This window comes from Erpetoichthys calabaricus, chromosome 2, assembly GCF_900747795.2.
Source record: "Erpetoichthys calabaricus chromosome 2, fErpCal1.3, whole genome shotgun sequence".
NCBI lineage: Eukaryota > Metazoa > Chordata > Cladistia > Polypteriformes > Polypteridae > Erpetoichthys > Erpetoichthys calabaricus.
In genome coordinates, this window is record NC_041395.2 from 6,024,055 (window position 1) to 6,047,940 (window position 23,886).

A 23,886-nucleotide genomic window follows, 5' to 3' on the forward strand; every position below is an offset into this window, starting at 1 on the left:
AATTAGTGACCTGTTTTTCCTGCTAATTAACTTATTTTGCCTTCGATTTAATTAACTCGACTCAGACCCCTTAGTTCTTTCTATTTCCTTAATTAGCAGCCAAACAATAATGAGACACAAAATGAGAAAACAGGTGACCAGCTAACCACATAATCTGAACATAAAGAAAGGTGAGGGTCTCGGTAAGCTTGATTTGCCAGGTCAATAATCAGAAACAGAAAATCAACACTTTGGGAAATGTCTGCTGTAGCAGAATGAGAGCAGCAGCAAGCTGTGAAATTAAGTAACGGATTTAATTAACAGCAAGAACTGGTTTCTCATTAAGAAACTGGTTGGAGTTTGACGTTCCAGTTTAGCTGGAAATCTGTTGGCTCGTTTCACGTCTCATTTCTGTTTGGCTGCTATTTAATGAAGAAACAAAGCTATTCAGAGGATGGAATCCTTAAAAATAGGGGGCTATTAAAAGGAAGGGAAAAGGAGTTAATTAGCAGTGAAAACTGGTCACTGATTAGGAAAAGGGTTAGAATGAAAACCTGCAGCCACTGTGGCCCTCCAGGACTGGAGTTTGACACCTGTGGTTTAGAGGAAGGCTACAAAAAGCCATCTCAGAGGTCTAAACTGTCAGTTTCTGTAACTGTAAGGAGTGTGATCAGGAAATGGAAGGCCACAGGCACAGTTGCTGTTAAACCAGCAGGTCTGGCAGCCCAAGAAAAATACAGGAACGGCATATGGGCAGGATTGTGAGAATGGTGACAGACAACCCACAGATCACCTCCAAAGACCTGCAAGAACATCTGGCTGCAGATGGTGTATCTGTACATCGTTCTACAATTCAAACATCTGTATGGCAGGGTGATGAGAAAGAAGCCCTTTCTGCACTCACGCCACAAACAGAGTCGCTTGTTGTATGCCAGTGCTCATTTAGACAAGCCAGATTCATTTGGGAACAAAGTGCTTTGGACTGATGAGACAAAAATGGAGTTATTTGGTCAGAACAAAAAGCGCTTTGCATGGTGGAAGAAGAACACCGCATTCCAAGAAAAACACCTGCTACCTACTGTCAAATTTGGTGGAGGTTCCATCATGCTGTGGGACTGTGTGGCCAGTTCAGGGACTGGGGCCCTTGTTAAAGTCGAGGGTCGGATAAATTCAACCCAATATCAACAAATTCTTCAGGATAATGTTCAAGCATCAGTCACAAAGGGTTGGATATTCCAACAAGACAATGACCCAAAACACAGTTGGCAATCTACAAAGGCATTCATGCAGAGGGAGAAGTACAATGTTCTGGAATGGCCGTCACAGTCCCCTGACTTGAAGATCATCGAAAATCTATGGGATGATTTGAAGCAGGCTGTCCATCAAATTGAACTGAACTGGAGAGATTTTGTATGAAGAATGGTGAACAAGACCTCCATCCAGAATCAGACACTCATCAGAGGCTATAGGAGGACAGCGTCTAGAGGACAAAAGGAGGCTCAGCTAAGTATTGATGTCATATCTCTGTTGGGGTGCCCAAATTTATGCACCTGTCTAATTTTGTTATGATGCATATTGCATATTTTCTGTTAATCCAATAAACTACTGAAATCCTACTTTGTCCATAAGGCATGTCAGATATTTAAAGGAAGTTCAGCCAATGAGAAACAAAAATCCAAAGAATGAAGAGGGGTTCCCAAACTTTTATCATATGACTGTAAAAGAGCAATCCCCCCCGAATATGCAGGCTTTGTGCTGATGACATTGTGTTGTGTACCACCAGAAAAGAAGAAGTTGGGAGGATAGAGAAGGGCTTTGGAAGAAGAAGAGAGAATACCTGAGGTTAAAGGAGGATCAGAATTCAGAAGTTGGCCTGCAGGGGGAGCCATTAAAATGAGTGGAGAAGTTTAAGTATCAATGATCAGGGGGAGTCCAAGATGGAGAATTACAGGCAGAAATAACCAGTAGAGTGCAGTGTGGATGGAACAATGGGAAGAAGATACCAGGAGTGTTATGTGACTGAAAAATGAGGGCAAAGGTTAAAGGTCAGTGGTAAGACCAGCAATGATGTGTGATGGTGAAACCAGGACAGTAAAGGAGTTTAAGAGAAAAAGTTGGTGTGGTAGAAATGAGACTGTTAAGTTACAAAAAAAGGGCGGAATAAGAAATGACACCAACAAAAGTACAACAGAAGTAGGAGAGAATATCTAAGAAAGGACTTGAGGTGAGGAGAGACAAGAACAGGTGGGCAAAAGAGTGATGGGAATGGAAGTCCAGGAGAAGAGAAAAGCGAGGGAGGCCAGAGAGGAGGTGGACGGATAAAGAAGTAAAGGACAATCTGAAGGTAACGGGTCTGATTGAAGAAGAGATGAAGATCATTAGATAGATGGATACATACACACATACACTGTCTGAACACACACCAGAATGTCTCAAAAGGAAGGAAATTAAAAATAAAGATAAGTTCTGACTTGGCAGTCCCAGTGAGGCGCTATATACATGTATTCCTGCTGGTATTAAAGAGCCCCCCATAGTGTTTCTTGACCCACTTCTGCTGAAAAATTGGGTTGTCTGAAAGTCCTTGGTGTTGGTGTGTCGCAGATGTGCAGCGTTGTTCATAACGGCACTCACTTTTGCTTTAATTCTCTCCTTTGTTACGAACTCCTGGGATGTCCAGAGTGCATCCCATAATTGAGGATACACAATAACACGACACCTTCAGGAAGTCTTCACTTTCATCACATTTTATGAGGGGTGCAGCCTTGTCCTAAAATCATTTAAACTGTTTTTTTCCCTTTCATTAAGCATCACTCAAATCTCCCAACATGATAAATCAAAAACAGGATTTCAGAAATCTTGGCAAATTTATTAAATGGAGTTTGTAAAAGCAATCTTAATGTTTTGATGTGCCATCTGTTGGAATGACAAGTGTAGTTTATTGTATTACTAAAAAATGTTTGTGACGCTCCCTCTGTTGGAAAGACAAAGACTTGGCAGCCAGATTCACACACAGGTGCACAGACACTTGTCCTTTTCTTACGGTGGATGTCTGTGGTGCGCCATCTGTTGGAATGACAGCCATAGAAACCGGATGGACACACAGATACACAGACACTTGTCCTTTGATGTATGTATGGTAATTTTACCCTTGAATGTGCGTCAGATGAGCATCAAGTGACGCACACTCACTGGTTCACTTTTGTAAGCTCTCCCTGGAGACCCTCCATTGCTCTACGCCCGTATTGAGCTGGTTTGCCGGATTTCATCAGCCAGTCACTGAAGCGTTCTGATGGACGTAATGTCATGCTTCATTGCAAACGTACAGTATGTATGGAAGCTTCATTTCACGTCACAATTGTTAGTTGTTGTCTTGTACAGGGTGAGCCAAAATGAGGTACACCCCATTTCTTAAGGTCATTGCTTGAGGTTAGAGCCGGCTGAGTGGGTTGGGGTGGCTGGGGGTCCTTGGATAGGCAATCCCTTGTAGTTTTCAGTCGGCCACACGCCTTGGTCCGGTGCGCACTGTTGCTTTTTTTTTGTCGACGTGTTCTTCAAAAACGCCGAATCCATCATCACTACGCAACTCGCCTTCCGGACGCACTTCAGCATTCAGCGAAAAACAGTTCTTCAGTGGGTGGCAAAGTTTAGACAGATGGGTCCAACATTAAACAGAAAATCTCCAGGCCGTCCTCAAGACTGTACAAACGCCTGAAAACATCCAAGCTGTAAGGGCGTCCATTTTGCAGTCTGCCAGACGCTCAGCACACTTCTGCCTTCAGGCATTTCTAACATGGGTTTTGCACAAGAACCTTAATTTACATCCAAACAAAATGGTGGCAGTGCAGGAACTCACTGAGAGAGACTGGGAGAGCTGTAGAGAGTTGTGTGCCAACATTCAGCAAACCGTTCATCAGGGTGCCATTGTCACGTGACATCAGTGACGAGGCACCTTTCCGTTTGAATGGTTGTGTAAATAAGCAAAACTTTGGCTATTGGGTTGAAACCGACCCTCATGAACTTCATCAGAGACCAGGTGTTACAGTTTGGGACGCCATTTCAGAATTTGGCATTGTGGGAGGAGGGAGGAGCAATGGTCACCATCACTTCAGAACGTGACATTGAAATGCTAGAGAACTGGAAGTAATGGATGTGCTGGACACCTGGTGTCAACAGGATCGAGCGACAGCTCACACGGCCTGCGCGGAGATCCATGCACGTTTTGCAGGAGATGCTCTAAGTGAAGCTGATCTCCCTGCATGGCAATGTCGGGTGGGCTTCACGCTCTCCTGATCTCGCTCCCTGCGATTTCTTCTCAAGTCAAAGGTCTACACACACCGACCTCAAAACCTTGAAGCCCTCCAGGACGCCTTTCACCACCGAATCGCAGCCCTTGAAATGGTGGAACGAGTCATGTGAGCGTTCAGAAATCGTCTTGAAGAGCGTATCGCTGATGATGGCCACATGTGAACGACTACGGCCAACCCCAACAAATCAATCACAAACGTCTGGACCCCAATTGACTTCTCGTAAAACGGTTGTGGGTTGAAACATCGGACATCCATGGGGTCAAAATTGGGTCATCAGAAGACCATTGATGGCGTCAGCACTTGAAGACAGTAGGAGGGTCACCTAAATGCCACCAGATTTTTTTTCCCCAAAGAAGCCCCCAAAATTGCCAAAGCCCATCTTTATCAATCACCAATAGGCTCACCTGCCGGCCCACACTGCTGTATGCCCATCGACTGACATGAGTTCTACTACAATGCTTTCTGAAGAGGTGGGGAACCCTAGGGGTCAAACGTTTAAAATTGTGTGTGTGTATTTTACATAAATATAAAAAGATGATCAGCTGAAAGAAAAAGAGGAAGTAGAAGAAGAAGAAGATACACCTATGAATAAAACTCTCACAACTCCGTTCCAAACTGCCGCGCTGTCAGGTCCAATGAACCCTTGAAGGTTCTGTTGTTGCTCCAAAGAGCCGCACTGACTCCTTATAAAAATCAGGAAGCCCACCGCCATCGAGTGAAGTGGACCACTGCTGTGAAGCTTCGGCTTCTCTCCTTTGCTGTTCAGAATTTCCATTTTGTTCACTTAGGGGAGCCTGGGCTGTCCTTTCAGGAGAAAATGGAGGCTGTGCCCGAAGGCCCCCATGTGCCTTGGCTGCAGGACGTGTTGTGTTCCATCTTCATCATTAAAAGAGTTGTGCTGATGTCTGGCTGTCCTTTACAACACCACAACTGTTCACCCAACGTGGTCCATTAACTTACAATGCAATCGTTCTGGTCTGCTGTCCCTCCAAAAACCACACAACCTCCATGTCGTCATTCGCCAAGTGCCACGATGGGAAACGAGGGCTGAGGTTTTACACACGGAGGTCCTTTCTGGGGTGGTCTTCCCTTGATGAGGTTGGCTATATTTCTTCATAGTGATGCTCCGACATTGTGCGCCGTAGGCTCTTCTTCCGTTTGGACATCCTGGAGTTGTGCCTCACTTTGTGGAATGGAGAGGTCTTGATCGCAGCTAGGTTTAAAAAAAAGAAAGAAAACCGTTGAAGGTATGGAAGCTTGGAAAGAAACAAGTGAAACGTGAAGGAAGGCAAACTGAGCAGTCCTTTCATGTGTGTCCACTTTGAACATTCGAAACAATCTGGACAAGAATGGACCGTTCAGACCAACAAAACTCGCCAGCCCTGTCCACTTCATTCTTCAAAAGTAACATCAAGTCGAGTTTTGAAAGACCCTAAAGTCCTCCTGTCCACCACACGACTTAGTAGCTTATTGAAAGTGTCTGTGGAAAGAAAAACTTCCTAATGTTTGTGCAAAAAAGTCACCGTCTTGATCTACTGGACTAATGCCCTTCATCATTTTAAACACTAAAGTTGGGTCTCTTCATCTCCTTAAGGCTCAGCTCTTTTAATCTTCCCTCATAACTCATCCTCTGTAGCCCCCTGTAATCAGCCCAGTCGCTCTTCTCTGGACCTTCTCTTGTGCTGTTATGTCCTTTTTGTAGCCTGGAGACCCAAACTGCACCCAGGACTCCAGATGAGGCCTCACCAGTGTGTTATAAAGCCTGAGCAGAACCTCCTGTGACTTGTACTCCACACATCAAGGCGCTATATAAACTGACAGTGTGTTAGCCTTCTTAATGGCTTCTGAACACTGTCTGGAAGATGATAGCTTAGAGTCCACTACGACTCCTAAACTCTTCTCATAAAGTGGACTCTCGATTTTCAGACCCCCATTGTGTATTCAGACCTCACATTTTTACTTCCTATGTGTAATACTTTACATTTACTGACATTAAATTTCATCTGCCACAAATCAGCCCAAGCCTGTCTGCTGTCCAAGTCCTTCTGTGATGTCCTTGTCCTTGTCAGTTCTGCTCCTCAGCCTGGCACCTAACCACCTAACTCTTTGAATTTGGATTACAGAACTGACAGACTACTCTTACAGTATGTCATTTGTTCCAACATGGACAATGACAATTGGATCCACCCCTGCTCTGGCCAAGAGCCTATCCACCCTTCCAGGGAGGTCCCCCATCTGTGCACTCGGAAGGCAACACACCATACAAGACTCCCTAATGATTGAGTCCCCAACTATCACTACCTCTCTCTTTCTGGGAACTGGTTTTAAGGTGGCCTGTTGGGGATCCTCATCCCTGCCTACCACCTGAGAATCATCAGAGACACCGTCCAGCTCCACAAGGACATGATAACAGTTTGACTCTTCTAATTCTGGGGTTGATGCCCCAGGACAGTGTGCACCCTTTACCTTATGCCTTGCGACCGTGACCCACCTATCTCTACCTGTCTGGTCTGGAATCTCCTCCTGTGCCACCTTTGGGGTCCACACTATTTCTCTAAAGGACACCTGGGCCAGGTCCACCAATCCTCTACTACAACACAGGCCAGTTCAGCGACCCTGAGCTTGAGGTGCTGGATCAGCTGCCATGTCCTACAGATGTAACCTTCATAGACAACTGGCTTCTCCAAACCATCATCTAAAAAGTCTAACATCCAACAGGACTTGCATTGCACCGGCCTCACTGTTAAAATTTGATTCAGGATTACTAAAACTGCCTTAACCTCTTTTTTTTAATTAAAATTAAATGATTTAACTTAGATGGTAAAACTACAAAACTTTAAGCCAAAGAAATTAAATTATAGAACTGCTACTGCTATTTTACACCTTCTCTCCCATTAAGGGTGGCACGGTGGCGCAGTGGGTAGCACTGCTGCCTTGCAGTTGGGAGATCTGGGGACCTGTGGTTCGATTCCCGGGCCCTCCCTGCGTGGAGTTTGCATGTTCTCCCCGTGTCTGCGTGGGTTTCCTCTGGGCGCTCCGGTTTCCTCCCACAGTCCAAAGACATACAGGTTAGGTGGATTGGCGATTCTAAATTGGCCCTAGTGCGTGCTGGGTGTGTGGGTGTGTTTGTGTGTGCCCTGTGGTGGACTGGTGCCCTGCCTGGGATTGGTTCCTGCCTTGTGCCCTGTGTTGGCTGGGATTGGCTCTAGCAGACCCCTGTGACCCTGTGTTCGGATTCAGCAGGTTGGAAAATGGATGGATGAAAATTAAATGATTTAATTTAGATGGTAAAACTACAAAACTTTAAGCCAAAGAAATTAGATTATAGAACTGCTACTGCTATTTTACACCTTCTCTCCCATTAAGGGTGGCACGGTGACGCTCAGATTGGAGACCTGGGTTCACTGCGTGGAGTTTGCATGTTCTCCCCGTGTTTGCGTGGATTTCCTCCCACAGTCCAAAGACATGCAGGTTAGGTGCATTGGCGATTCTAAATTCTCCCTAGTGTGTGCTTGGTGTGTGCTTGGTGTATGTGTGCTCCCTGTGGTGGGCTGGCATCCTGCCTGGGGTTTGTTTCCTGCCTTGCGCCCTGTGTTGGCTAGGATTGGCTCCAGCAGACCCCCGTGACCCTGTTGTTACGATATAGCAGGTTGGATGATGGATGGATGTCCCCTTAAGCTCCTGCACTGTTCTCCCTCTCAGCTGCCTGCTGTTTGTCCTTCTAGGAGGTGAACTTTACTTTTCTCTGTTTCTTCTCCTAACTTTGCACTCCTCTTACTTATAAGCTCTCCACTCGTGCTGTTTGTATTTCCCGTATTAATGAACCCTTACGCTGTCGCCCACTTAACTGCTCTACTTCCTGACAGCTAAGAACTGTTCAATCTTAATACATAATTCGCCTGCCTCCTCACTCACTCACTCACGTCCGTCCTTCCGAAGCCGAATGCGCAGTCGCCTTCTGCGCAGCTGCCCGAAAAACGTTACGAGACCAACATCCAACCCCAACATCGGCAGGCGGCGGATTTACGGCCGCAAAAATTCAAAGAGAAAGGCAACTATAGGCCTGGAAAATTCATCAACTAACAGTACAAGCCTGTACAGTAATGAGTAAAGCGGACTACAATCATTACAAAACAACTTCTTTGTTACTTATCATTTGTTCTTCATACACTGCTGACACAAACTCATCTTACGTTGTCGAAACGGGCTCTTTGTCTAGTCTAAAATAAATAAAGTTACTTAGTGAGTACCTGCTGCTGGTTAATTTCTTACTGTCTTATCTGCTCATACAGCACCTTGTGTCTGATCGGAGGGTCTTAACGCTGGCCACCTACCGTTGCACCAATGAGGTTTCCCTTTTATTGCTTTAAAGTCAGCTACGGCCTTTTTTTTTTTTTAACTAAGGAATCGCTGTTTCAGTTACTAATTAACTATTTATTGCTACTCTATAACACACTTTTTTACTTAAAGATGCCGATATCAGTTACTGCTGCTTTCTGCCCTACCTCTTTGACGTAGTTCAAATACAGATAACAAGAACACATACAAGTACAAGTATAAGGAGATCTTTTCCACATGCACCTCCAGACGCTCAGCTACATTTGCTCCCGTGCAGGCGAAAAAAAAGCAAAAAACCCTTCTAATGGGAAAAAAAAGCTGTAAAAATTCCCTCACAGTTTCTTAGCGGCAACCAAAACCCAAGTTTATAGGAGCGAAATGTATATTTTTACTTAACTCTCACACCACAGAAAACACAAAAATTCTCATCTGCCTCTCTCATTTGCAAAGTTGACGTCAGCACGTCAGGCACAACGTGAGTTAAAGTCACAATGGAGTCTGAAAAGTCCTCAGAACCCTCCTGCTCCTCACACTTGACTTCATTTGAAGTGGATTAATGGGCAATTTGTGCCCACCCGTCTACACTTAGTTACCCATAATGCAAACCTTTCTGTATTCGCGTTTTCAAAATTCATGACAATCAAAAAAGTGAAATCTCTCAGTCCTAGAAGCTTTCAGACTCTTCATTGCGGACTTTGTAGAAACCTCTTTGGCAGCACTTCCAGCTTTGGTAAGTCTCTTGGATCCCTGGATTTGGACAGTTACATTCCATTCTGATCCTCTCCAGCTCTATTAGATTGGATGAGAAGCGTCTGTACACTGTCATCTTCAGGTCTCTCCACACTCCACAGTCACAGTGAGGTCCTGAAGCCACTCCAGTGTCATCCTGGCTCTATACTTTGGGACATTATTGATCTGAAAGGTGAACCGTCACCCCGGTCTGAGGTGGTCTGCACTGTGGAGCAGGTTTTCGTCACATTTGGCTGCCTTCATCCTTCTGTCATTTCTGGTCTTTCTCCCTGTCCCCATAACATGATTCTGCCACCACCATGCAGCACGGTGGGGATGGCATTAGGCAGCAGATGAGCAGGGCCTGGTCTTCTCCAGACATAGCACTTGGAGTTCTGCCCACAGACTTCGTTTTCTGTGTTACCAGACCAGAGAGTCGTTTTCCTCGGCTCTCAGAGGCCTTTAAACTGTCCTTGATGTTTTACTCAACAGTGCTTTCTGTTTAGCTGCTCCACCATAACACCTGATTGACGCTGAGATGGTGGTCTTTCTGACCGGTTCTCCAATCTCAGCTGAGGACTTCTGAAGCTCTGTTAGAGTGACCATCAGGCTCTTGGTAATCCCCTTAACCCCAAGGTCCTTCTTTCACCGTTACTCAGTTTGGCTGGGTGGTCAACTCTAATAAAAGCCCTGCTGGTCACAAAATTTCTGAGGCCACTATACACGTGGAAGCGCTCAAATGCTTAGAAATGGTTTGATCCCCTTGGCCCTGAGCTCTTTGGACTTCCAGGCTTGGTGTTTGTCCTGACATGCTGTGCAACTTGTGGGACCTTCTATACACGGGGACACCTGTGCCTTTGTGAACGTCCCACCGTCGATTCAGTCAGCCACAGGTGGACTCCTGTCAAGTTCTAGAAACATCTCATGGAGAATCACAGCAGACTGAGGGCACTGGAGCGCAACTTGGAGTACCGAATACTTCTGAATACTTCTAGGAAGGAGAGATTACACATTTGGACTTTTAATACATTTGCAACCTTTCTGAAAACATGTTGTCACTTTGTCATTACGGGTCATTCAGTGTAGATTAATGGGCAAAACTGGCAAGTAAATCAATTAAGAACAAAATACACAGCACAATAAATAAATGTGCAGAATATGAAGGGTCTGAAGGCCGTCTCAATGCACCGTCAATCTGACCTGATGGTCCAGTTACTTAACACTTCAGCCTGTCGACGCCATTTGTGCTGTTCTTGTCCAAACTTCATTTCAATGCAAGATCTTAGTTTGGGTTTTCCTTGCAAAACAATCCAAAGAGCTGAGAGCCTTCATTTCAATAAAAGATCTTTAAGACGTCCGTGGAAATGGACCACCGACCTGAACGTGGCAAAAGAAAGCAAACTGGGCTCACCGCTGCCATGTGGCTGCAAGTCGATTTCTGTGTAATAGTCGTTTGATGAACCGGAAACACCTGTAAAAATAAAAAAATAAAAATATAATAATAATAATAATAAAACCAAAGAAGAGGAGAATAAATGTCAGGAGCTGCCAATAATCATAATCTGAACGGCATAAAAAAGAAGAGGCTTCATCTCTGAAGTTTGGTGTCAAGGCTACGATAGATAGATAGATAGATAGATAGATAGATAGATAGATAGATAGATAGATAGATAGATAGATAGAGTGAAAGGCACTATATAATAGATAGATAGATAGAGTGAAAGGAACTATATAATAGATAGATAGATAGATAGATAGATAGATAGATAGATAGATAGATAGATAGATAGATAGATAGATAGATAGATAGAGTGAAAGGCACTATATAATAGATAGATAGATAGATAGATAGATAGATAGATAGATAGATAGAGTGAAAGGCACTATATAATAGATAGATAGATAGATAGATAGATAGATAGATAGATAGATAGATAGATAGATAGATAGATAGATAGAGTGAAAGGCACTATATGATAGATAGATAGATAGATAGATAGATAGATAGATAGAGTGAAAGGCACTATATGATAGATAGATAGATAGATAGATAGATAGATAGATAGATAGATAGATAGATAGATAGATAGATAGATAGATAGATAGAGTGAAAGGCACTATATGATAGATAGATAGATAGATAGATAGATAGATAGATAGATAGATAGATAGATAGATAGAGTGAAAGGCACTATATGATAGATAGATAGATAGATAGATAGATAGATAGATAGATAGATAGATAGATAGATAGATAGATAGATAGATAGATAGATAGAGTGAAAGGCACTATATGATAGATAGATAGATAGATAGATAGATAGATAGATAGATAGATAGATAGATAGATAGATAGATAGATAGATAGATAGATAGATAGATAGAGTGAAAGGCACTATATGATAGATAGATAGATAGATAGATAGATAGATAGATAGATAGATAGATAGATAGATAGATAGATAGATAGATAGATAGAAAGAAAGGCACTATATGATAGATAGATAGATAGATAGATAGATAGATAGATAGATAGATAGATAGATAGATAGATAGATAGATAGATAGAGTGAAAGGCACTATATAATAGATAGATAGATAGATAGATAGAGTGAAAGGAACTATATAATAGATAGATAGATAGATAGATAGATAGATAGATAGATAGATAGATAGAAAGGCACTATATGATAGATAGATAGATAGATAGATAGATAGATAGATAGATAGATAGATAGATAGATAGATAGATAGATAGAGTGAAAGGCACTATATGATAGATAGATAGATAGATAGATAGATAGATAGATAGATAGATAGATAGATAGATAGATAGATAGAGTGAAAGGCACTATATGATAGATAGATAGATAGATAGATAGATAGATAGATAGATAGATAGATAGATAGATAGATAGATAGATAGATAGATATGAAGTCTGTAAGGAATAAATGGGGCTTTTTACAGAAGTTCTTTAAATAAGTAAATGCATTCATACAGTATATACAGTACATATATATTGTGATGGATGGCTAGGCCCTGTCCCGACCAGGACGCCTCCATAATGGAAGGACTAGGGGAGCAGACAGGTCCTACCTCCCCTAGAGTGCTAGATGGCAGCCCCCCTGAATTCCCACAGGGTTCTGTGGGTGCCACCAGGGGGTGCTACTACATCAGGATTTCCAGATCGTGCTGATACACATGATGGAGCTCAAAGTGTTTTACAAGATGAAGAAAAAAAAAGTTTAAAAAATAGGAATATAAAAATAAGATTAGGCAATACAAAGTAACAAAGAATAAAGTAAGGTCCGATGGCCAGAGAGGACAGAAAAAAATGTAAAAAAAAAAAAATTCCAGAGGTGCTGGAGGAAATAACAGAATCTACAGGGGTCCTGAGGGCACGAGACCACCTAGTCCCCGACTTCATTCAGGGAGAAGACAACACTTGCTGAAGGAGGAGTGGAGACAGAAGGAGACAAAGACAGAGAGAAGAGAAAGAAGTGCTGTGTGCTGTTAATAGTGAGCTTGTTGTACTGTGCATTGGTAGGAAACGGCTGAAAAGCGTTTCCCACAGCTGATTTAAAAATCAATGTGTGTTGCTGAACTTGTGCCTGGGTGTCTGTCTGTGTTGGCTTAGGAGAGCTGGTGACATAACTTTGAACTGTCTTATATTCTAACACTATTCTCTGCAAGCTGTTGCCACCAAAAAAACAATCTATGGCCATCCAGTAGATGGCAGCACTGTATTAGGTAACTGGGACGCGTCGGGAGATGTCTGCAGCAAGCCGGCTGTGTCTGTAGTGGCAGGATACTGAGATTCGAGTTCCCTCGTATGTCGTGTCTTGACAGGCTTAATGAGATACGACTGAACTCGGACCTCATGTTCAAAGTGTTAAACTCTTCGCCTGTGGGTGGTCCAACTTGATCTGTCTAATAAATGGACTAAAAACTAAACAATCAAATTACTTCAAAACTTTGGCTGCCCTACTTGAGCATGGGAAAGGTGGTATATAAATAAAACGTATTATTATTATTATTATTATTATTATTACATTTAAAGCTATCAAAATCACCAACCAGTCCAAGCGGGACAATGAGACTGTTCTGTTACAGCCGGAGTTCGTTTTCCTGGCTTATGTTTGTTTTTTTTTTTTCTTTAACTTCAATTATTTTCCTTATGTTTATTGTATTTGTTCATTTTCTGTTAATCTTGTTCCGTTTATTTATGATTTTGTGCCCGCGTATTGCGCTCTGTTTTCTTGTCTTCCTTGCATTTTGTGGGTGGACCCTAAGAGGCGGGGCCACCATGATGTCACTGCTGAAGGACCGCCCACACAGCCTTTATCTTTGGTGGCTCTCAGCTGTCGTCTGCGGTGGGCTTCATTTACTGTGAGTGTGGATTCTCTGGTTTTTTGAATTATTGAGTTTTATTCTTAGATTTTGCTCTTGTATATTCAGATTTGGAATTGTTCACCCCTGGATTATCCAAATCCCTTTGCCCTTTTTGTTGTTTTTTAGTTTATATAAATACATTTCTATTTTATAAACTTTCTTTGTGGACTTCATTCTCAAGCCAAATGTATTTTCTTTACAGTTTTCCCTTGAATGACCTTTGGACAGATTTGGGGATATTTAAACATTATTTAAACTTTATAAGTCTGTTCTCCATTTTTGAGGCCCGGACAGGCCTGAAGCCTGCTTGTCGAGTTGGTAGGTCAGGCTGAGTTTGGTGAAGCTTTTCCTGGACGGGCTGTGGGGGGCCCCGGCCTGTTTTATGAGTTCTTTTTTTGATCCGTTACAGCAGACATATGCAGGCGACTGTACGTTCACTTAAATAAGGACTCACTCGTCCATTTTAATGTCTGTGTGGGCCATCCCAACTAGGGGCCCAACGACCCTTACCGGATGTGTTCCCGCTGACAGTAGAGTAGACAATCTCGGCTCCGGCCACCGCAGGCTGACCTGTCAACACAGGAGTGCACACGTTAGCCCAACTGTCGTCATATTTGTGAGACCAGATGGGAAATGAAGACTTGAAACAAACCTCTACGTTCATTTAAATAGGGAGGTGAGTTGGGGTCTGCGTCTCCGGACTCCGATGATCTGTCTGCAGAAACAAGGAAAGAAAGAAGATCAGGGTTACCAGGGTATACTTTGGAGCAAATGGCAAAACACTAGAAGACCATGTTTATGGGCTACACTAAGCGTCAGAGTGCGTCCCCTCACTTGGACTTCTTCCCATCTAGGGGGTACCAAACGTATTGAGTATAAGCCACAGTCATGTGATATAGAAAGCGACTTCTTCACATTTTGTTCGGTTGCCATCTTCTACCTACTGAAGTTATTTCTATTCATTTTTTTTTTCCTTCATCATGTGACGCTCAACACCCTGGAATGACAAAGCGAAAACAGGATTGTAGAAATGTTTGTAAACTTATTACAGATAAAAAAATAATCATATCTCATTGAGACCAGAATTCAGACCCTTTACTCAGTACTTCGTTGGAGCTCCTTTGGTCGTGGAATGTCCTTGGGTTTGACTCAACAAGCTTCACACACTTGGATTTGGAGATTTTACAGCCATTGGACTCTGCACATCCCCCTCACGCTACCTCAGGTTGGATGGAGACCCTCAGTGTACCACAGGTTACAAGTCTTACTTACTTTTCAAGTTCCATCTCTGGCTAGGCCACTCATAAATATTTCCAGAGCTCTCCCAGAGTTCCCTCAGAGTTGTCTTAGTTTCTGCTTACGGTCATTTTCTTGTTGGAAGGAACAAGTTGTTGTTCCTCTTGTTGGAACCTTCGGCCCAGTCTGATGTCCGGAGTGCTCTGAGGTGGTCTTTATCATGGATCTCACTTCCCTTCAACCCTGAATAGTCTCCAAGCCCCTGCCACTGAAAGACAACCCCACCGCCTGATGCTGCCACTACCGTACTTCACTGTTTTCAATAGAATTGCACCAGTAATGAGTTTCCACCACACTCATCTTGGTTTCATCAGACCAGAGCATCTTGTTTCTCACCCTCTGAGAGTCCTTTAGGTGCCTTTTTGGAAACTCCAAGCAGGTGTCCAAGTCTCTTCTTTACTGAGAAGAAGCTTCCGTCTGGCCACTCTGTCATAAAGCCCAGATCGGTGGAGTGTTGCAGTGATGGTTGTTCCTCTAGAAGTTTCTCTCACCCAGGTTCTATGGAGCTCAGCTTGAGTGACCTTTGGGTTCTTGGGCACCTCTTTTGCCAAGACTCTTCTCCTACAATTGCTCAATATGGCCGGGTCACCAGCTGTAGGAAGTGGTTGTGGATGTTCCACACGTATTCCATTTAAGAATTATGGAGGCCACTGTGCTCATGGGAGCTTTCAGCATTGCAGGAATGTTTGTGGAGCCTCGACACACTCCTTTCTGTAAGCTACGAAGGAAGTTCCTTCAAACTCATGGCTTGGGTTTTACAACACCCTTGATGGACAGGCGTGTGCCTTTCCCAATCAGGTCCAATCACTTGAACTGAACCACAGTTGGACTCCAAACATGGTGTAGAAACATCTCAATGGTGATCAAAAGAATTGGATACAGCAGAGCCAAACCTCAAGTGTCATACCAAGCACTTGTGTCAATGGGAAATTTCAGTTTTTGTTAATTTTGTAAAAAATTTCTAAAATCCCGTTTTCGCTTTGTGATTCTGAGGTGTTCACTATTTTAAACGATTTTAGCATTTTGCAAAGATCGACCAGCAGTTTGTTGCCACAAGTGAGTGAGAAAAATCCAAAGCAATCACTGAGATCCTGTTCTGCTGTGGTCTTCTTGCCCTCACGTGTGATCTTTATGAGCAGCCCGATCTCACAGCAGATTGCACCCAGGCATCTCCTGGAAGTCGGATTTCACAAAATCCAGTTGTCGTGGATCATAGCAAAGCAGGCCAGAGTCTTCTTAGCGGCACAAACATTCAGAGTGAATTCGGAGTGAATTTTACAGAAACGCGGCACGGTGGCGCAGTGGGTAGCGCTGCTGCCTCGCAGTTGGGAGACCTGGGGACCTGGGTTCGCTTCCCGGGTCCTCCCTGCGTGGAGTTTGCATGTTCTCCCCGTGTCTGCGTGGGTTTCCTCCCACAGTCCAAAGACATGCAGGTTAGGTGGACTGGCGATTCTCAATTGGGCTTGGTGTGTGTCTGTGTGTCCTGCAGTGGGTTGGCACCCTGCCCGGAATTGATTCCTGCCTTGTGCCCTGTGTTGGCTGGGATTGGCTCCAGCAGACCCCCGTGACCCTGTGTTCAGATTCAGCAGGTTAGAAAATGGATGGATGGCTGGATTTTACAGAAACAAATGAGACAACAAACGAGACGGCTCCCTAAATCATCAGCAAATCCTGTGAAACAAATTAACGCCAGCCATTCTGCTTCAGATGCCGACTTCATGGTTTCTCCTTCCCTTTCGTGTGCTCCATTTTTTACAAACGGGATGGAGATGTTCAGAGGACAGCAACCTGTGGCCTCCCATAACATGTCCACCTTCTCCAGTGCTGTCCTGCTGTTGTCGAAAGGCGTGGACAAGTGGCACGTACCTCGCTTTCGTCTCATCAGGTTGATTAGTGCGTAAGCAGGCTCGACGTTCATTTTCTGCGAAAAGCCTAAAAGAAAAAAGAAAGAATCACTTTGAAAGAGAACCTGCTGCCATCTTCATCTGGAAAACTGAACCAGTTGGTTAAATTATGAGATGAATTTAAATTAGGATGATCTTCCCAGGACAAGCAGACATGCAGATGTCATGTCAAAGTCAGAGTCCCTCTCCTGGCCGGGATGTTTTATGTCTCTTTATATTGATTACGTTCATCGTTCTTTATTTTAACTTTTATCTTTGTATATACAGGTAAGCAGTCTGTGTAATGTTCTGGGTGTTTTGTGGGTGGTCCACCTGCCAATCACCTCTGTCCCATAAATCCAGAGGGTCTCCCACAGTTCCTGGCGGTTCGTTGTGAATGCGCTCTGGAGTTGGTGAGTTAGTTGTGTTTTGCTTGGCTTGTGCCCTTTTGTATCTTTTGGAGTTTCGACCTTCTTGGTTTTTTTTTTTTTGACCGCTCACTTTGGGTCCTTCATTTGCCTAAATTACCCATAATTCCCTTTTGCCCTTTGTGCTCCACCCAGCTTCACCGTGAGTTAAATGGCTTTTTTTAATGAAGAATAAATTGATTATTTTATAAAGATTCTGTGCTTTCCCTTATTAGTAGCCAGGGTTTGATGGTGATATCCCCCTCTAGTGGGCATTTTTGGAAGTACTTTGGAACTCTCGTCCTCAACAGAATTCAGTAGGGTTTGGGTGGAAAAATATTCAGTATATTTACACAGAGGTAGCGAGCAGCTAGAAAGTCCACTTAAAGAGACAGGCGTGAGAGTCATTGGCGCAAGCTTTAGGGTGTTGGGTTATATGGCGCCCCCTGTGTGTGGTTTACAAATCAAGGGAGGGTCAGTGCATTGCGAGGTCTCTTCTGAAATCTTACACAATGTTTTGGCCTCTCTTGATTGGAAAGGATATGGCAGAGCGACAAGAAAGTGTCTTGTAAGAAATTACGAGGGAAAGTAAAGTCAATTTGAAAATTACACGGTAACCACAACTGGATAACATGTTTGTGATGGCTTATGGGTAGTTTGAATACGCACAGCGCAGCACTGACTGTTAGGTGAGATGAAGATGGAGGCTCCGCTATGGGATTGCGCCATTGTTGAACAACACAACACCCCTTCCAGGACACGTGAGGTCAGTTTGGCCTGATGAATCTTTACCTTTTCCTCCACGTTCTTACCAGTTTTCCTTTTTCTACTGATGACAGAGTACAGTCCTCCATTCCCAGCTGACACACTGGCATCTGAAAGAACAGAAATTAGGACATTAGATGTGCGTGTGGGTCTTGAACGTTAGGGAGCTCCTCATGGCGGGGCCCACTTAAATGTCAGCATTGTGTGCCAGCTTTCACTTCCCTGTTAAATCATAAAAATCACATAGAGAGCACTAAGCCACCTCAGAGCTGGCATTTGAACTTGTGCCAACCCCACTTGGCCACACTGCCTGCTGGTAAGAAAGAAGGAAGCAAGTGGCTTTAGTGACCTTCGGTTTTTTTTCCCCTCACATTTTTGTGGTGTTCTTCAGGAAGTTCTGAAATTGTGGCAGATGTTCACTACTCTGTTCCCACTGAATGACTGCCCTCCGTCCCGTGTCACTTTTAGGCCGTGTCTGGACTGGAGCCATAGTAGATTTTCTTCTTTTGAGAGCACATTTTTATTAAGTCTCAATAAAATACACCAGTCATGAAACTCAAACCAAACACCACAAGTCAAGGTAAGTATTAAAAATCTCCCACAACTGCCACGTAAAAAAGGTCCAAAAAAAAGATTTATGGTCATTGAAGATCTTTTAGTCCGAGGTTAAGGGACACACACCAGACACAGGGAGCTCAAAAACAGAAATGACATGTTAAATAAAACCAAAAACCAGGACTTGGGACCGAATGCTGATCATCAGTCGACCAGCTTCTCTCCAAACGCATGGAACTCTGCCACATCGGGTGAGACGAGCCATTGATCTGTGTGATGGAAGTTGATGTCAGACGCACTTAAAGGAAGAGCGAGTATTGTGAGGAGTCGACAAAGAGAGAATCAGGAGACTTGGATTGAAGCAATCGTACCGAGGTGTTCTGAGCAGTGGCGTAGCTGGCTTGATGAAGGCCCCTGTGCAGCGCCCTGAGGTGGGCCGCTCCTCTTACTGTTAGTAATGTATTCGGAACTAGATCCTAGGGTCTGGCTGGGCAGTGCTGTCCAGGACCGCGTCACTATCAGATCACACGCTGGTGACAAACAAACTGGCTCTCGAAATGGAATTTAGAATAATTATTTTAATGGCTTTATTACAGCAGCTGTAAGTTAGAAGAAAATAAAATAAATTGTGGGGACTGAATGTGGGAGTTGTGGGTAGTTGTGGGTATTTGTACATACATATATTATCTTTCCAAGACAACTTTATGAAGGAAGATGACTAAAATGTAACATAAGCTAGAAACTGTTCTGTGCTATAAAAAGAAGCCATTTCAGTTTGTAACAAATTAAAATGACAACACCGGCTGACAGGATACTACGACACCATCGACCTGAGAAAATGAGGAGGCAATGGCCCCAAAGAATTTGCCTTGTCGGTAGGATATTTCGTGGTCATATATATTGAAAAGCACTATATAATAGATAAATAGATAGTGTGAAAGACACTATATGATAGACAGATAGATAAGAGTGAAAGGCACTATAGATAGATAGATAGATAGTGTGAAAGGCACTATATAATAGATAGATAGATAGATAGATAGATAGATAGATAGATAGATAGATAGATAGATAAGAGTGAAAGGCACTATATAATAGATAGATAGATAGATAGATAAATAGATAGATAGATAAGAGTGAAAGGCACTATAGATAGATAGATAGATAGTGTGAAAGGCACTATATAATAGATAGATAGATAGATAGATAGATAGATAGATAGATAGATAGATAGATAGATAGATAGATAGATAGATAGATAGATAGATAGATAAGAGTGAAAGGCACTATATAATAGATAGCTAGATAGATAGCTAGATAGATAGATAGATAGATAGATAGATAGATAGATAGATAGATAGATAGATAGATAGATAAGAGTGAAAGGCACTATATAATAGATAGATAGATAGATAGATAGATAGATAGATAGATAGATAGATAGATAGATAGATAGATAGATAGATAGATAGATATTGTGAAAGGCACTATATAATAGATAGATAGATAGATAGATAGATAGATAGATAGATAGATAGATAGATAGATAGATAGATAGAGTGAAAGGCACTATATAATAGATAGATAGATAGATAGATAGATAGATAGATAGATAGATAGATAGATAGATAGATAGAGTGAAAGGCACTATATAATAGATAGATAGATAGATAGACGAAAGGCACTATATGATAGATAGATAGATAGATAGATAGATAGATAGATAGATAGATAGATAGATAGATAGATAGGGAAGGCACTATATAATAGATAGATAGATAGATAGATAGATAGATAGATAGATAGATAGATAGATAGATAGATAGATAGATAGATAGATAGATAGATAGATAGGGAAGGCACTATATAATAGATAGATAGATAGATAGATAGATAGATAGATAGATAGATAGATAGATAGATAGATAGATAGATAGATAGATAGATAGATAGGGAAGTCACTATATGATAGATAGATAGATAGATAGATAGATAGATAGATAGATAGATAGATAGATAGATAGATAGATAGATAGGGAAGGCACTATATGGTAGATAGATAGATAGATAGATAGATAGATAGATAGATAGATAGATAGATAGATAGATAGGGAAGGCACTATATGGTAGATAGATAGATAGATAGATAGATAGATAGATAGATAGATAGATAGATAGATAGATAGATAGATAGGGAAGGCACTATATGATAGATAGATAGATAGATAGATAGATAGATAGATAGATAGATAGATAGATAGATAAGAGTGAAAGGCACTATATAATAGATAGCTAGATAGATAGATAGATAGATAGATAGATAGATAGATAGATAGATAGATAGATAGATAGATAGATAGATAGATAAGAGTGAAAGGCACTATATAATAGATAGATAGATAGATAGATAGATAGATAGATAGATAGATAGATAGATAGATAGATAGATAGATAGATAGATATTGTGAAAGGCACTATATAATAGATAGATAGATAGATAGATAGATAGATAGATAGATAGATAGATAGATAGATAGATAGATAGAGTGAAAGGCACTATATAATAGATAGATAGATAGATAGATAGATAGATAGATAGATAGATAGATAGATAGATAGATAGATAGATAGAGTGAAAGGCACTATATAATAGATAGATAGATAGATAGACGAAAGGCACTATATGATAGATAGATAGATAGATAGATAGATAGATAGATAGATAGATAGATAGATAGATAGATAGATAGAGTGAAAGGCACTATATAATAGATAGATAGATAGACGAAAGGCACTATATGATAGATAGATAGATAGATAGATAGATAGATAGATAGATAGATAGATAGATAGATAGATAGATAGATAGATAGATAGATAGATAGATAGTGTGGAATATGGCCAGCCAGTCAGCCCAGCCAATACCCCCAGGCCGCCAGGTGGAGCTCTCCCTGCAGCATGGAGGTGCCCCGTATACCAGCAGGGAGTCATGGACAGTGGAGTTTTCCTTTACAGCCCTGCTGGGTACCTTGGGTGCCAACAGAGGACGCTGCAGGGAGGCCCAGAGACTCTTACGTGCCCTATAACCCGGAAGTACGTCTTAGTCACAGCGACAGGAGGAATGACGTACTTCTTGGATAAAGAAGAGGACTTTTGATCTGACCCGGAAGTGATAGGAGGTCATGTGGACTGAAGGATCGGAAACACTTCCGGGTCAGGAAATATAAAAGGACTGTGGGAGATCCCAGTCGTTGAGCTGAGCTGGTTGGAAGGGTGGTAACGCGTCTGGGAGAGTGGAGGATTGTTTATTGTATTGTAGTATTGATTTATGAGTATTGTGGAGAGGAGGGTGCTTGGTGCTCATTGTTATTATAATAAAAATAACATTTGGACTTTTATCTGGTGTCTGGCGTCTGATCCAAGGGTTCAAGGGAGCGATAGTGCCCCCTATTTGTCACAATAGATAGATAGATAGATAGATAGATAGATAGATAGATAGATAGATAGATAGATAGATAGATAGATAGATAGATAGATAGATAGATAGATAGATAGATACTTTATTAATCCCAAGGGGAATGAATACAGCACCTGATCTGAAGCCCTTGTATTGTTACTTCCACCATTTCACTCACTGCACTGTCTGCATAACCTGCTGGTGGCCATTGTGACGATTCACCAGCATCAGGATTCTCAGTTTCCACTGCTGGCCCTTCTCCGTTTTGACAAAGGTACACATCTCGGTAAGCTTAGTGTTTTTCAATTCCTGTTGCAGGCGTGCCTTACGTTTAGCAGCAGCACTCTTATAATGTTTGCCGGATTCGCTGCTACTGGCCGACATGGCGTTGTATGGTGAGAGCATAAAAAGCATCAAATTGTTCAAATATTCACCGTTGGCTGGCTAACAGGAACCACCATTTAACAAAATTGCCATCGTTTACAAGTTCAAACGATGAAAACTGTTGACTTCAAATCAAAGTACACAAGTAACAGTTGTTTAAGATAATAATGTATATTTACACTATGGGGGCAACCCCCCCCCCCCCCCCCGGCGCCTTTGGCTGCCAACCCCCAGTTGCGGCCAGTCTGCCGCTGGCATTGTGAAGTGGGGGGCTGAACACACCCCAAGGAGACGCTGGTCGCTCCTCCCAAACCCCCTCTTAAACGGTGACACAATGAGAAACAAATACGTTTTTTGTTTTCCCTCCTCTTTGCTCGATCAGCTGCTGCCGTGCCGTGTGATCTTCATCTCGTGTGGCGCTTTGAACATTTAAAAGCCTGTACAGCAGCTGTCCTACTCTTTGTCTTTTATTTCCAGCCCTGGGCCTGGTTAAAACTCTTGGCACAATGTCTCGTCTCGCAGGACATGAGTTCTTGATATTTTTTACTTTATACTTTAAAAATGGAATAAAAGAATCTGAAAAATCTAACAACATCACATTAAAGTTCGATAAATTCTGAAAAGAATGATACCAAACATATATAGGGTGGTCCAGATCTAATTATGCAATTTTCATTACGCTATAACTTATGAAGTTTATTACACAGAGAATTCACAGCACCTGCCCTGCACAGAGAGATCCATCCATCCATCCATCCATCCATTTTCCAACCCGCTGAATCTGAACACAGGGTCACAGGGGTCTGCTGGAGCCAATCCCGGACAACACAGGGCACAAGGCAGGAACCAATCCTGGGCAGGGTGCCAACCCACCGCAGGACACACACAAACACACCCACACACGAAGCACACACTAGGGACAATTTAGAATCGCCAATCCACCTAACCGGCATGGCTTTGGACTGTGGGAGGAAACCCACGCAGACACAAGGAGAACATGCAAACTCCACGCAGGGAGGACCCGGGAAGCGAACCACAGGTCCCCAGGTCTCCCAACTGCAAGGCAGCAGCGCTACCCACAGCACCACTGTGCCACCCGCACAGAGAGATTTCACTTAAAATTCTTTTTGCTGCCTATAGATGGCAGCACCTGCCCTGCATTCCAAAATGGCGGGGAGACGGTTGTCTGTCGAACAGTTGCATCATTAGATCTGGACCACCCTGTATATGTAGGTTTTAAAATAAGCCTGATTTAAAGTGTCACATAAAATCGTTGCACAAAATCGTTGCACTTTTAGGTTTAGGATTTTATATATAGAGAGTAGATTATTTATGTGACGTCCCTCAAAACTTCTTCCATTCATGTCCACTATGGCACGCCAAAGGTCGCCAA

The 23,886-nt window shown here is 42.6% G+C and overlaps 1 protein-coding gene across 1 annotated transcript in view; it reads right to left on the reverse strand.

The window, feature by feature from the left end:
* Positions 1-2,934: 2,934 nt before the first annotated feature.
* LOC114669442 (basement membrane-specific heparan sulfate proteoglycan core protein-like) overlaps positions 2,935-23,886 on the reverse strand; it is a 108,025-nt gene continuing 87,073 nt past the window's right edge. The window contains exons 19-24 of the mRNA XM_028825667.2: positions 18,145-18,207; positions 16,909-16,974; positions 14,399-14,461; positions 14,257-14,316; positions 10,765-10,824; positions 2,935-5,499 (exon numbers count right to left, since the gene is read on the reverse strand). Of these exons, the coding sequence (XP_028681500.2) occupies positions 5,390-5,499; positions 10,765-10,824; positions 14,257-14,316; positions 14,399-14,461; positions 16,909-16,974; positions 18,145-18,207 (422 nt within the window). The 3' untranslated portion in view covers positions 2,935-5,389. The remainder of the gene's footprint in view (positions 5,500-10,764; positions 10,825-14,256; positions 14,317-14,398; positions 14,462-16,908; positions 16,975-18,144; positions 18,208-23,886) is intronic.